Consider the following 12,645-nt stretch of genomic DNA (forward strand, 5'->3'; position numbering starts at 1 on the left):
ACTAGGCACTAGCATGCACGCACAAATTAGGAAATCCTGTGTCATTGTGGCATTGGCTAGTACCCCCCCCCGTGCAGAGAGCGTTGCATGCTGAAGCCATGCTTTGTTCCTGCGGCCATTGTTAGTCTAGGGTGCTTAAGCTGGAGATCCTGTACTAAGGATTTATTATGGCTTGTGCACAAATCAGATTTTCTGTGCCTACATCACTCTTCTTTCTGAAGCTAAAAAGTGCGCTTAGCCTATGCACAGCACATTTTCGAATCAGTGCACTTTTTTTTTCTCTCCCAGTGCATTAGCATACCATTAGCTTGCTGCATTGGGAGTTAAAATGTATTTGTTATGAGGCTTTGCACTGAACTTCAGTGAGCAATTTTAATGCATGGCTTACTACATTAGTACCAGAGAATAGCAGCACCCCAGGGCGTGTTTAGGACAGGGAGGAGAATAATGCACATATGGTGGAGTACACACAGAAAAAGAAGCTGCAGATATCTGGAGACAAGCCAGGACTAGAAGAAAAGGCAAGGCCTGGGAAAACATACAAGGGACTGGACTGGACAGGGCAAGACAAGGACAGAACTAGATGAGGGCTGTACTGAACAAGGACAGGACGAGACAAGGATTGGACTAGACAAGGACAACTGGATACAGACCGGACTAGACAATGACAGGACTAGATAGGCAACAGAGAACAAGAAAGCCCAATAGGGCACAAGACTGGGCATGATAACTCTAGTAGGCCCGGAGGCCACAAGACAAGACTGAGAGGCCGAGGAGGCCACAGAGCAAGGCAAGAGGCCAGGAGAGACCACGGAGCAAGGTAAGAGGCCAAGAGAGGAAAGGCAGGAGACCTGAGTAGGCCACAAGGAAAGGCAGGAGACCTGGGTAGGCCACAAAGCAAGACAGGAGGCCTAGATAGTCCATAAGAACATAAGAAATTGCCATGCTGGGTCAGACCAAGAGTCCATCAAGCCTAGCATCCTGTTTCCAACAGGGGCCAAACCAGGCCACAAGAACCTGGCAATTACCCAAGATAAGATAAGGCAGAAGACCTGGATAGCTGCAAGGCAAAGCAGAAGGCCTGGATAGGCCACAAGGGTAAGGCAGAAGACCTGTATAGGCCTCAATGCAAGGCAGAAGGCCTGGATAGACTATAAGGCAAGGCAGAAGGTCTGGATAGACTATAAGGCAAGGCAGGAGGCCTATATAGACCGCAAGGCAAGATATAATAGCGAGAAGAAGGTGGCCAGATCAAGGAACCAAGCTGACTCAATGAAGAGGCACTAAGGGACTGCACAGGCTGGGTTAAATAGGACTGGGGCTGAGACATCAGGTGATCAGTGAAGAGGTGACTTGCGCAACTGGGAGCAGGGCTTGCTGAGGACCAGTGGTGGAGGGGAGGCAGCTCAGCAGGCAAAACCATGGCAGGGGAGGCTGCATAGCAGGTGAAACCATGACAGGTACTTTCTTCCAGGGTAGTCTTTTAGATCCTGCTCATTGAAGGAATTATTTCCTGATGCCCCTTCTTACATATCTTAGTTAACTTAACCTAAATATGGTATAAATATGGTATAAAAAAATTTGCAATTAATTAAAAGTATATGAAAAAATGTTCCACTTGTGGAACGTTGGTACCTAAAAGGTTAAGACATGTTCATACTCTGGTGCAAAGCCTGCAGGTAAAAGGACCCTGCAGGTAATTATCTGTGGAAAATTTGGTGTGGCTATTAGAACTCTGCACTACAGAGTTAATCGAGAGCATAAAAAACAGTTTGAGACTGCTTGTAATTTTAAAGAGTAAACTAGGGCCACGTGACCTGGACATCCTAAACTAAAGCGTGTGAGACAGGAAAGAGAAAGGCCTCAGTGCTACATTAACTCCTGTCACTAGATGGAATGTTCTTAGGGTCGGCAGGAGCACTAGGGCGCTAGAAGTGGGTGGGCCGCCATAGGCGACGTGAGAGTGGCGTTTTTGAAAGCAGCAAATGAGGGTAGAGAGGTGTGGAGCTGAGAAAGGTTGCAGTGTGTGAACTTAGCTTTGGAGGTTCATGGTGTGCGATCTGCAGGGTAGGTGCTGGTGCAGGAGGAAGAGAGAGAGAGATCTCGTGATGCTGCTATATCATCGCTGCCTAGAGCAGCTGCAGACCCTTGCACTGGTACTGGATGTTCTAAGTTCATTATTGTATGATGAAGGGTTTCATGTAGTATTACCAACTGACTCCATGTTAACTGGGCAGGCTGAGCAAGTTCTGGTTTAGTCTCATTGAATCTATGGATCTAAAGTCCTGCTTTTTTTCAAACAATGGAGCTATAAGATAAACTGGGGTAAAACTAGGACTGGCTCAGTCTCTCCATCTCACATGGAGCCACTGGTATCCATAGTTGTAACAGATACTTTACCCCCTATTTTTCCTTTCTAGGTGGACAACTCCTCTCTAACTGGAGAATCAGAGCCACAATCCAGAACCCCAGAGTATACTCACGAAAGTCCCTTGGAGACCAGGAATATTGCCTTCTTTTCCACCATGTGCTTAGAAGGTAGTTTGAGTTCCCCATGTTTCATTCATTCTAAGTCACAGGCTCCTTCTGGCTCCAGTTCCCTGATTAAATCTCTTCCTTACCTTCAGGTACTGCTACAGGTATCATCATCAACACTGGGGACCGAACCATCATTGGCAGGATTGCCAGCTTGGCCTCAGGAGTGGAAAATGAGAAGACACCTATTGCTATTGAGATTGAGCACTTTGTTGACATCATTGCCGGACTGGCCGTATTCTTTGGTTTCACATTCTTCGTGGTGGCCATGGTGATTGGGTATCCTTTCCTGAGAGCAATGGTTTTCTTCATGGCCATTGTGGTGGCTTATGTTCCAGAAGGCCTATTAGCCACTGTCACGGTGAGAGATCATTTCAATGTCTGCCTTTGTTGGTTGATGGGAATTCTTATGGATGTCTGTGAGAGGTAAATTAAATTTGCCCACAGACTATTTCAGTGGGCGAGGACATTTTTGAAGTATGAAATTCCCCAAAATCTTTATTATCCCCACTATTGTTTAACAACTTGCATGCTGCCTTTGAGGAAGTGAGGGGCCTACTTTGATCATTGGGCTGCATGCATGGATATCTGTATACAGATGGCTTACGGATAGTCAGGCCTTTAGCTAGAGATGGCAGACGTTCAATGGCTCCACCGAGTGAGGCGTTAGCTGAAATCTCTAAATGGATAATGGGAAATAACTTGATACTGAAATGTTGGGGCTAGGTAATAAAGATCTGAAAATGTTACCTATTTCTATTTCAATTCCTGTGCTGAATGAGGTTCAGTCAACTGGTTTAGTGGTAAAAAAATTTAGGGGTGGTGTTTGATGCACAGCAAAATATGGAGACCCAATTCCGTCAGGTAGTGTAGAATGCCTTCTTAAAACTGAAGATGGTCAGAAAATTGCAACCATTTTTGGACCTCATTGCCTTTAAGAAGGTGATGGAGGCACTGGTGTCATCACAATTGGAATATTGTAATGGCCTATGTCTGGATCTTCCACGTAGTGCAAAATGAGGGTGCAAGAGAGATTACAAAATCTTCTGTCCACTGCTGTGTTACACTAATATGTGGCCTGTATTGTCTTCCGGTAAATTGCTGAATCTGGTTTAAGATTCTGACACTTGGCTTCAGGATTTTAAGGGGAAATGGGCCGTGATACTTATTTATTTATTTGATTTATATTTATAGATAAATTAGGTTGGTATCAACCAAGGTCAAAATTGTGTTCTAGTCAAGGCAAGTTATTTGATATTTTTTCATTTAAGGAGGTTAAAGGGGTAAAGTTTTGGGCTAAAATGTTTTCAGTAATTGCAGCAATGCTGTGGAATAAATTACCATCGGGCCGATACAGTAAAGTCTGTGGGAGAGCGGGCAAACACCCGCTCTCCTGTGCGCGCAATTCACTATTCAAATTAGGCCCGGTGGTTAAAAACAGGCAAAAGGAGGCGCTAGGGACACTAGCGCATCCCTAGCGCCTCCTTTTGGACTGGAGCGGCGGCTGTCAGCGGGTTTGACAGCCGACGCTCAGTTTTGCTGGCATCAGTTCTCGAACCGGCTGACAGCCACGGGTTCGGAAACCGGATGCCGGCAAAATTGAGCGTCCGGTTTTCGACCCGCGGGCCGACTTCAAATTTTTTTTTTTTAACTTTTTGTAACTTTCGGGACCTCCGACTTAATATCGCCATGATATTAAGTCGGAGGGTGCACAGAAAAGCAGTTTTTACTGCTTTTCTGTGCAGTTTCCCGGTGCCCAGAGAAATTTCTGAAAGCAAAATGTGCGACTTGGCTGCACATTTTGTTTTCTGAATCGCGCGGAAATACCTAATAGGACCAGCGGGCGCTATTAGGTTCGGGAGATTGGACGCGCGTTTTCGGCTCCTTACTGAATAAGGGGTAATGCTAGCGCGTCGAAAACGCGCGTCCAATAGAGGGTTAACAGCGCGCTCCGTCGGAGCGCACTGTACTGTATCGGCCCGCATGAGAATAGGTAGGAGAGAGATTAGCCATTCACAAATGGGTCAAAATGTGGCTGTTTCCTGGATAAATTACTGTATAGGGAAAGGCTAGGTGCAGATTATGACACTGATGGGAACCTTATGGTTGGTGTGTTAATATGTGAATTGTTTTATGTTTTTATACTATTTATTTGTTTGTTTGATTGATCTTACATTGCTTTGGACAGCCTGATTAGGATCAGGAAAGTGGATTATAAGAAAACTAATTTTTTGCACCCTGTATCTGAAGGTCTGCTTGTCCCTGACTGCCAAGCGACTGGCTCGTAAGAACTGTGTGGTGAAGAACCTGGAAGCTGTGGAGACCCTGGGCTCCACCTCCGTGATTTGTTCAGACAAAACTGGGACCCTCACCCAGAACCGAATGACGGTGTCACATCTTTGGTTTGACAATCAGATCCACTCAGCTGACACCACAGAAGACCAGTCAGGTGTGTGGATTCGTTCATCTCCTCAAGACTTTCAATCCCTTTATCTTCCTCGGTGTTTCTTCTCCGCTCAGTTGTTCCTCTTGTCCTTTCTCCTTCCTCCATCATCTTTTCTCAGTAGAAAATTGCTTTTATTGTAATTGTAAACTTGGAAGCGCACCGAGCATGGGAGAGTCACTTGTTTCCTAGGGGAAATAAAGAAGAGAGAATGCGAGTGTGGAGGCATTTTCTCGCATGTACCTGTTCTTTGGCTCCAATAAACCAAATAGCTGTTTCTATATGGGGGAAAAGTTAAAAGAAGCCAATGAACATAAGAACTTGTCATACTGGATCAGACCGAGGGTCTATCAAGCCCAGCATCCTGTTTCCAACAATGGCCAATCCAGGTCACAACTACCTCTCAGGATCCCAAACAGTAAATACATCCCATGCTGTATCATGCAGTGATAAGTTGTGGCTATTTCTTAAGTCTACACTAACTGCCTTAACCACATCCTCCAGCAATGAATCCAGAGTTTGTGCGTTGAGTGAAAAAGAATGTTCTCCGATTTATCTTAAATGTGCTACTTGCTAACTTCATGGAGTGGCCCCTTGTCTCTGTATTTTTTGAAAGAGTAAATAACCAATTTACATTTACCCTCCTCAGACGTCTCTTCTCCAGGTTGAACAGACTCAACCTCTTTAGCCTTTCCTCGTAGGGGACCTTTCCATCCCCTTTATCATTTTGGTTCCCCTTCTCTGTAGCTTTCCCAGTGCAACTATATCTTACTGCATCGGTAAGCTTGATGAGACAGGAAGCAATCCTGTGGCTAGGACCTGCCCTCAAGGTGATGTAACATCCTCTCACACCAAGGATAGATCTCCAGGGACACGTTCCCAGGAGGGAAGGGTTAGGATGGCTATTATAGTTGGTGATTAAATTATTAGGAAGGTTGATAGCTGGGGCATGTGAGGATTGCTTGGTTACTTGCCTGGTGTGAAAGTGGCAGACCACACATATCACATAGATAGAATTTTAGATAATGCTGGGGAGGAGACGGCTGTCTTAATACATGTGGGTATCAATGACATAGGATAATGCAGGAGGGAGGTTCTAGTAGCCACATTTAGGGTTTTAGGTAGGAAGCTGAAATCCAGAACCTCCAGGGTAGCATTCTCTGAAATGCTCCCTGTTCCATGCACAGGTCCCCAGAGACTGGCAGAGCTCCGGAGTCTCAATGCGTGGATGAGACGATGGTGCAAGGAAGAGGGATTAAGATTTATTAGAAACTGGGCTTCACTGTCGGAAAGGGGGGCCTTTTCTGAAGGGATGGGCTCCACCTTAACCAGAGTGGAACCAAGCTGCTGGCACTAACTTTCAAAAAGGAGATAGAGCAGCTTTTAAACTAGAACAAAGGGGAAAGCCGACAGTCGCTCAGCAGTGCATGGTTAAGAATAATATATCTTTGAAGGATATTAAGAGAACAAGGAAAATAGGACATGTTGTAAAATCCAGGGTCAGCGCAGCCTTGGAGGGAACTGTTTTTTTTGTCCCCTCCACCTTTCCCTCCCTTCCCCTATCTAACCCACCCCCCCAGCCCTAACTAAATCCCCCCACCTTATTTCGTGGAGTTAAGCCTGCCTCTGGCAGGTCTATCTTGCGCATGCCGCTGGCTCCCTGCCCCGGCACAGGCCGTTGTGCCGGAGCACTCGGCCCCACCCCTGGACCGCCATCATGCATCTGGCCCCGCCCCCGGCCTGCCACGCCCCCGGCCAGCCCCTTATTCGAAGCTCCGGGACTTACGCGCTTCCCGGGGCTTTCGTGCACCGCCAAGCCTATTTGAGATAGGCTCGGCGCGCGCAGGGGAGGCAGGGGTAGGTTTTCGGGGGTTGTGCGCGTATCTTACACGCACAACCCTTTGAAAATCTACCCCTGTATATTTAGTGGGGAGGAAGGGGAGGAAGGGCTGGAGAGTTGGGCCTGGATGGCTCCAATATATGGTTTATTTTTTTTAATTTCAGGGGGGTCAGGGGAATCGAGCCCATGAGCTGGGGGGTCATACTTTTGTGGTGGTGGTGAAGGGGAGAGGTCACATCGGCTTGGAGGTAGCAGTTATCAAGCCACACCAGGTCAGATAACTGCAGGCTTGCTCTGAAGAAGGTCTAAAGTTATCCGGCTAACTTAGCAGATATATTTCAAAACCGGCTTAGTTAGCTGGATATCTAAACCTCTCCCAGAATGCCCCTGGAAAGCCTCTTCTTTATCCGGCTAAATTATAGCTGGATAGGCCATTATTCCGCTACAGTTTAGCTGGATAAGAATATAGTGAGCCTTGCCGTTTAGATGGATAACTTGTGGGTTATCTGTCTGAATAGCTTTTGAAGGTTGACCTCTAAATGTTTAGACTTCTATTTGAATTAGAAATGTGTGTAGTTCTTTTTTTGTAGGGCTTTTATATATTTTTATGCGGATATAACACAAACATTTTAATGATCCATTGGTATAGACTATTGTCTCTTTCTCTTCACGTAAAATATTACCAAGGTGCCATTCTGTTAATAGAATGCAAACGTAGTGCAGAAATTACAATTAATTTAAATAAATACTTCCCAAGCTTTCGTTGATCTATAAGATTTTAAGATGTTCTTGATATGGATTGTGCTTTCGCCCAATATGCCTGAACTGGAGGCAGTCTTCAAAGGCGGCATCTGACACATATGAAAATTGAACGTTTATGATCAAGACTGAACAAAACTTAGCACTGGACAAATCGTTTCTATCTTCACTTCATGCACCTCAAACTTCTTTTGTGAAATGCCACCTATTTGGACTTTTTAAAATGATTTTACATCCCTTTGGATTCTGGGTAGTTTCATGGTTCTTTCCGATTGCTGAAGATGCAGTAACCCAGTGGTGATTGGTTATCAGCCATCTCATCAATCTAGGAGTGAATTTATTCAATCCACTCAGAAGCCCCTCCTCCTGCCTTAGACAATGATCCTTTTGTGACATTTATAACTCAGTTTTGTCACACCACTCCCATGGCCTTGATTCTCTTGGAAGTCAGTTCTACAACTGGTAAATTTACCATCACATGATCTGCCCTTCAAATTTAAAAACTCCTGAGGTGTTCTTCTTCTGGAAAGTGAAGATGGAAACACTTTGTCCAAGGATTTCTTTTGTTTACTCTTGACCAAGGAATTTTGGATCTTCTGATACAGCCAGAAATGCAGGTTCATCCCAGGAACATCTCGAGAATTTAGGAACTGTTGAGATCTTGGGAAGTATGAAATCTGTTTCATTTGCCTATTTGTCCATGCACTTTGATAATATTTCATATGAAAAAATAGAAACTATGGTTTTATTTATTTATTTATTTATTTATTTATTTATTTAAAAGCTCTTCTATACCGTTGTTAAGTTAGATAAGATAACCATCACAACGGTTTACAGCAAGGCACGATAATGCATAAAGTAAGTGGTATAGGTTACTATTAATCATGTGCCATCATAGTGCGGTAACAATTCACTTCAATAAACTATGTGTGTACATTAAGTTTGTCTATAGGGAGCATATTAGACGGAAAGAATTTAACCTTAATGTGCATTTGTAGGTTACAAATAACAATTTCTAGTTTGGTGCATCCTAATCAATCAACTGCTTTTTTCCTTCTCTTTATCTTTATAAAAAGCTTGTTTAAATAGCCAGGTTTTCAGATTGGTTTTGAATATTTTGAAGTTTCTCTGCAGCCTTATTTCGAGTGGCATGGTGTTCCATAGCACGGGGCCAGCTAGTAATAGTGCTCTTGCGTGAGGCGTGCTGTTTTGACAGAGGGAACAGTTAGTAGAGCCTTATTAGCAGATCTTAGGTTTCTTTGTGGGACATGTACGCACAGAGCAGTGTTAAGCCAGTCAGCTTTTTCATCGTGGATTAGTTTATGTATTATGCATAAAGCCTTATATTGAATCCTTTGTTCAATTGGGAGCCAGTGTAGATCGGCAAGCGTTCCTGTAATGTGATCATTCTTTTTTTTGCCAGTCAAAATTCTAGCGGCTGAAGTTTGTAATATTTGTAGTGGCCGAATTTTACCAATGCAGAATTTTACCAATGCAGAACAAAAATGCATGAGAACCCTATAAAAAGGCTTGTAAAAGATGCATTAATTCCTATATAAAAGTCTGGACATTCCCATATTCCACAACGATTTATTCAGATCTATTATTTTCTTCCTTTTTTCAATCAGAAATTTACACATTCTGACTTCATACATACTACATACATATACTCATATTGACTTCATATTTTCCATGTTATTCATTGATTTATTAACTGCATGTTTATTAACGGTTAAATATCATACACTATTTGCTTACTTCAATTAATTTGTTCAATGTAAAAACTTGCTTACTTAGTTTTGTTCAATGTAAAAACTTCTTTTTTATTCTGTTCTATGTAAACCGCTAAATGAAGCGATAGTTACTGTTCCTTGTGAACCGGGGTGATATGTATATTATACAGGAACCTCCGGTATATAAATTATTTAAATAAATAAATAAATATTAGTGCTTGCTGTTCATTGCTATGTGGGAGAATGCCTAAGAGGGCAGGTTGGTAGCGATCTGGGTACTTGCCAGGTTCTTGTGGCCTGGTTTGGCCACTGTTGGAAACAGGATGCTGGGCCTGATGGACCCTTGGTCTGACCCAGTATGGCCTGTTCTTATGTTCTTATGTAATTCTTCTGCCACCATTCATTCATTCATTCCTGTTTCTCCATGGATGTAATTGCTTCTATTTGCCCCTTAATTCTAGTTTTGCTGCACATCTGAATTTCATGACAGTTTAATATACATTCTGTTTTTGGTGCGGTTAGTTCCATACGGTGTAGTGGACAAACTCAGAGGGCTGCACATCCATTCCCTGCCTTCATATCTGCATTGCCTTGCATTAATCTTAATGTGCTTCTCCTTGTTGAAAGAGGCACGCTTCTGATCCTCTACTGCTGTCTCTCAGGGCAGAGTTTCGACCAGACCTCAGACACTTGGAGGGTCCTTTCCAAGGTTGTGAGCCTCTGCAACCGCGCAGCCTTCAAGTCGGGTCAGGAAAATGTCCCAGTCCCCAAGGTAGGCCTTGGAAATGAATGCCAAAGCAGCGAGCTTCCATAGACTGTCTTACGTAATGTTCATGATTAGTGTCTAACAGAAGGCACAAGCGGGACTGGTTTGTCAGCCATTGAGGACAGTCTGAAGGAACCTCACATTCCGCAGACTCCCATCTCTGTCTAACTCTGTGGTATTTTCCATCCCAGAGTTTAAACAGTTGTGTCAGAGGTTAAAGGTCTGGTATTATGGGTAAGTAGCAGGCATATGGGGGTAATTTTATAACTGTGCACATTGGGGTAAAGTCTATGCATAATTTTTAGATGCGGACCTTTGCACCACATTTTCAAAACAAAACTTTTGCCAGGAAACTCATACACACACCACAAAGATACACCTACTAATTGGGGCATATAAGTTACTCATAGAAAAATCTGTGCATATTTTTTAAAATAAAAAAGTATGTACATAAATTCCAACTCCGCCCAGTTTCGGCCCCCAGAATGCCTCTCCCAATGTGCACATACATTTATATATACATTGGGCAAGCAATTTCAGAAGAAGCCATAAAGGGTTTTGAAATTTACCCTCTGCCTATAAGATCAATATTCAGTCACAAGCTGTCCAACTATGTAATCTAAATAAACATATCCTGATAATTAAACTGGATATTTAGAGGCATACCCAGACTGCTGCTAAATAAATCTTTTTAAAGCCAAGTTATCTGGTCCAGATAATTTTTGGTCTGGCACGACCAAACCTATCCAGATAACTTGCCTGGGAAATGCTGAAGTATCTGAATAAGTTTGCTCTGCCTCAGAGCGCCTCCAGTGTATCCAGGTAAGGTTTATCTGGCTATAAACTTACTTGGATAAATCAGTGGTGGTTGGTGTGGATGGAGTTTTAAGTTCCAAACCTAGCTGGACAAACCATTTGAATACAGACCTCTATAAATTTAAGGGTTGAATCAGTGAGTATAGAAATGTGCAGATATTAACTGCTGCTCCAATCTTGTCCCATCCTACTACAACTGCTACTATTTATCATTTCTAAAGCACTACTAGACATATGCAGAGCTGTACATAGACACATAAGAGACAGTCCCTGCACCATGGAGCTTACAATCTAGTCAAGACGAATATACATGACAACCGAGTCTATGGAAAATGTATTTACTGTAGAAAAGCGCTTAGGATTTAAAAGCAGCTTCCAAAAGGTGAGTTTTTAAACTGGATTTAAATCGGCCAGAGAGGGAGCCTGGCACACCAACTCAGGAAGCCTATTCCCAGCATACGGCGCAGCAAGATGGAAAGCACGGGTTCAGGAGTTGGCAGGGCACAGATAAAAGCAACTTGCCTGATGAATGGAGTTCACAAGGGAGGGTTTAGGGAAAGAGAAGAGTGAATACATTTATAGACAAGTAAGAGAAGCCTGAACTGCCTTTATGTAAAATGAATAAATAAAAGTCCAAGATATTGGTTCTCCAAGGAGGCGGCCGACATTTCTGCTTGGGAATAACCTGCACAGAGCAGCAGTTACTACTCTAAAACTTGCTGGGTAGACTGGCTGAAACATTTTGGTCTTTATCTGCTGTCATTCACTATGTTACTGTTAAGTGTGGGTGGAAGCTTACAGGGAGCTGAGAAGAGGATTTACATATTCATAGCAACACTGCAAGAAGATAAGCCATGCAGCCGAATTTTGAATAGATTGCAGTAGAGTAAGATGGTTCAGTGGAAGGCCTGGGAAGAGCATAATTACCATAGTCTAAAAGAGAGGTGATCTGGTCTTCTGTCAACCAAATGATCCTCATTAGATTTCATTACCATTCTCTTTCTGTGTCTCCATCTGTTTGAAGCCTGCTTTTGGGCCTCTTGACGTTTGTTTTCATTCTCTCGCTTTAGAGGATTGTTATTGGAGATGCATCTGAAACAGCATTACTGAAATTCTCTGAAATAACAATCGGTAATGTCATGGAGTACAGAGACCGCTTCAAGAAAGTTGCTGAGATGCCCTTCAACTCCACCAACAAGTTCCAGGTAATCTGAAGACCTCCCCTACATGGCCTAGTTCTCAAGCAATGCCTGATATAGTCTTCCCTCTATTTGGGCCTCAAAAGCCAGTCTACCAGGTCTTCAGTTAATTTAGCCCGATGGAGAAATTTCTGCCTTTCAATTTCCCATTTTATCTCTCCCAGTCCTCCCCACTTTTTGTCTGTCTTATCCGTTCTGTCCTTCTTTATTCTGCTTTCAGCGCCGAGGATGAATAAGAGGTGTTGTAGCTCATCCTGTGGTGCAGGAGAAAAGGTCTTGGATTGCTTGGATTCTCCAACTTTTGCCATCAGTAAGAGGTTGCTCTTCAAGTTTACAGAATGTGTTCTCCCTCTAGTTATCAGTCCATGAATTGCCAGACCCACTGGACCTGCGCTACCTGCTGGTGATGAAAGGGGCCCCTGAACGCATCCTGGAGCGCTGCTCCACCATCCTGATTAAAGGACAAGAGCTTCCTCTGGACGAGCAGTGGCAGGAGGCCTTCCAGACAGCTTACATGGATCTGGGCGGCCTGGGAGAGAGAGTTCTGGGTAAGG

The 12,645-nt window shown here is 43.6% G+C and overlaps 1 protein-coding gene across 1 annotated transcript in view; it reads left to right on the forward strand.

Moving 5' to 3' along the window:
• ATP4A (ATPase H+/K+ transporting subunit alpha) overlaps positions 1 to 12,645 on the forward strand; it is a 67,621-nt gene that overhangs the window by 13,814 nt on the left and 41,162 nt on the right. Inside the window, exons 7-12 of the mRNA XM_029576339.1 lie at positions 2,421 to 2,538; positions 2,628 to 2,896; positions 4,786 to 4,984; positions 9,973 to 10,082; positions 11,963 to 12,097; positions 12,447 to 12,639. Of these exons, the coding sequence (XP_029432199.1) occupies positions 2,421 to 2,538; positions 2,628 to 2,896; positions 4,786 to 4,984; positions 9,973 to 10,082; positions 11,963 to 12,097; positions 12,447 to 12,639 (1,024 nt within the window). The remainder of the gene's footprint in view (positions 1 to 2,420; positions 2,539 to 2,627; positions 2,897 to 4,785; positions 4,985 to 9,972; positions 10,083 to 11,962; positions 12,098 to 12,446; positions 12,640 to 12,645) is intronic.

This window comes from Rhinatrema bivittatum, chromosome 14 (genome assembly GCF_901001135.1).
Source record: "Rhinatrema bivittatum chromosome 14, aRhiBiv1.1, whole genome shotgun sequence".
Taxonomy (NCBI): Eukaryota; Metazoa; Chordata; class Amphibia; order Gymnophiona; family Rhinatrematidae; genus Rhinatrema; species Rhinatrema bivittatum.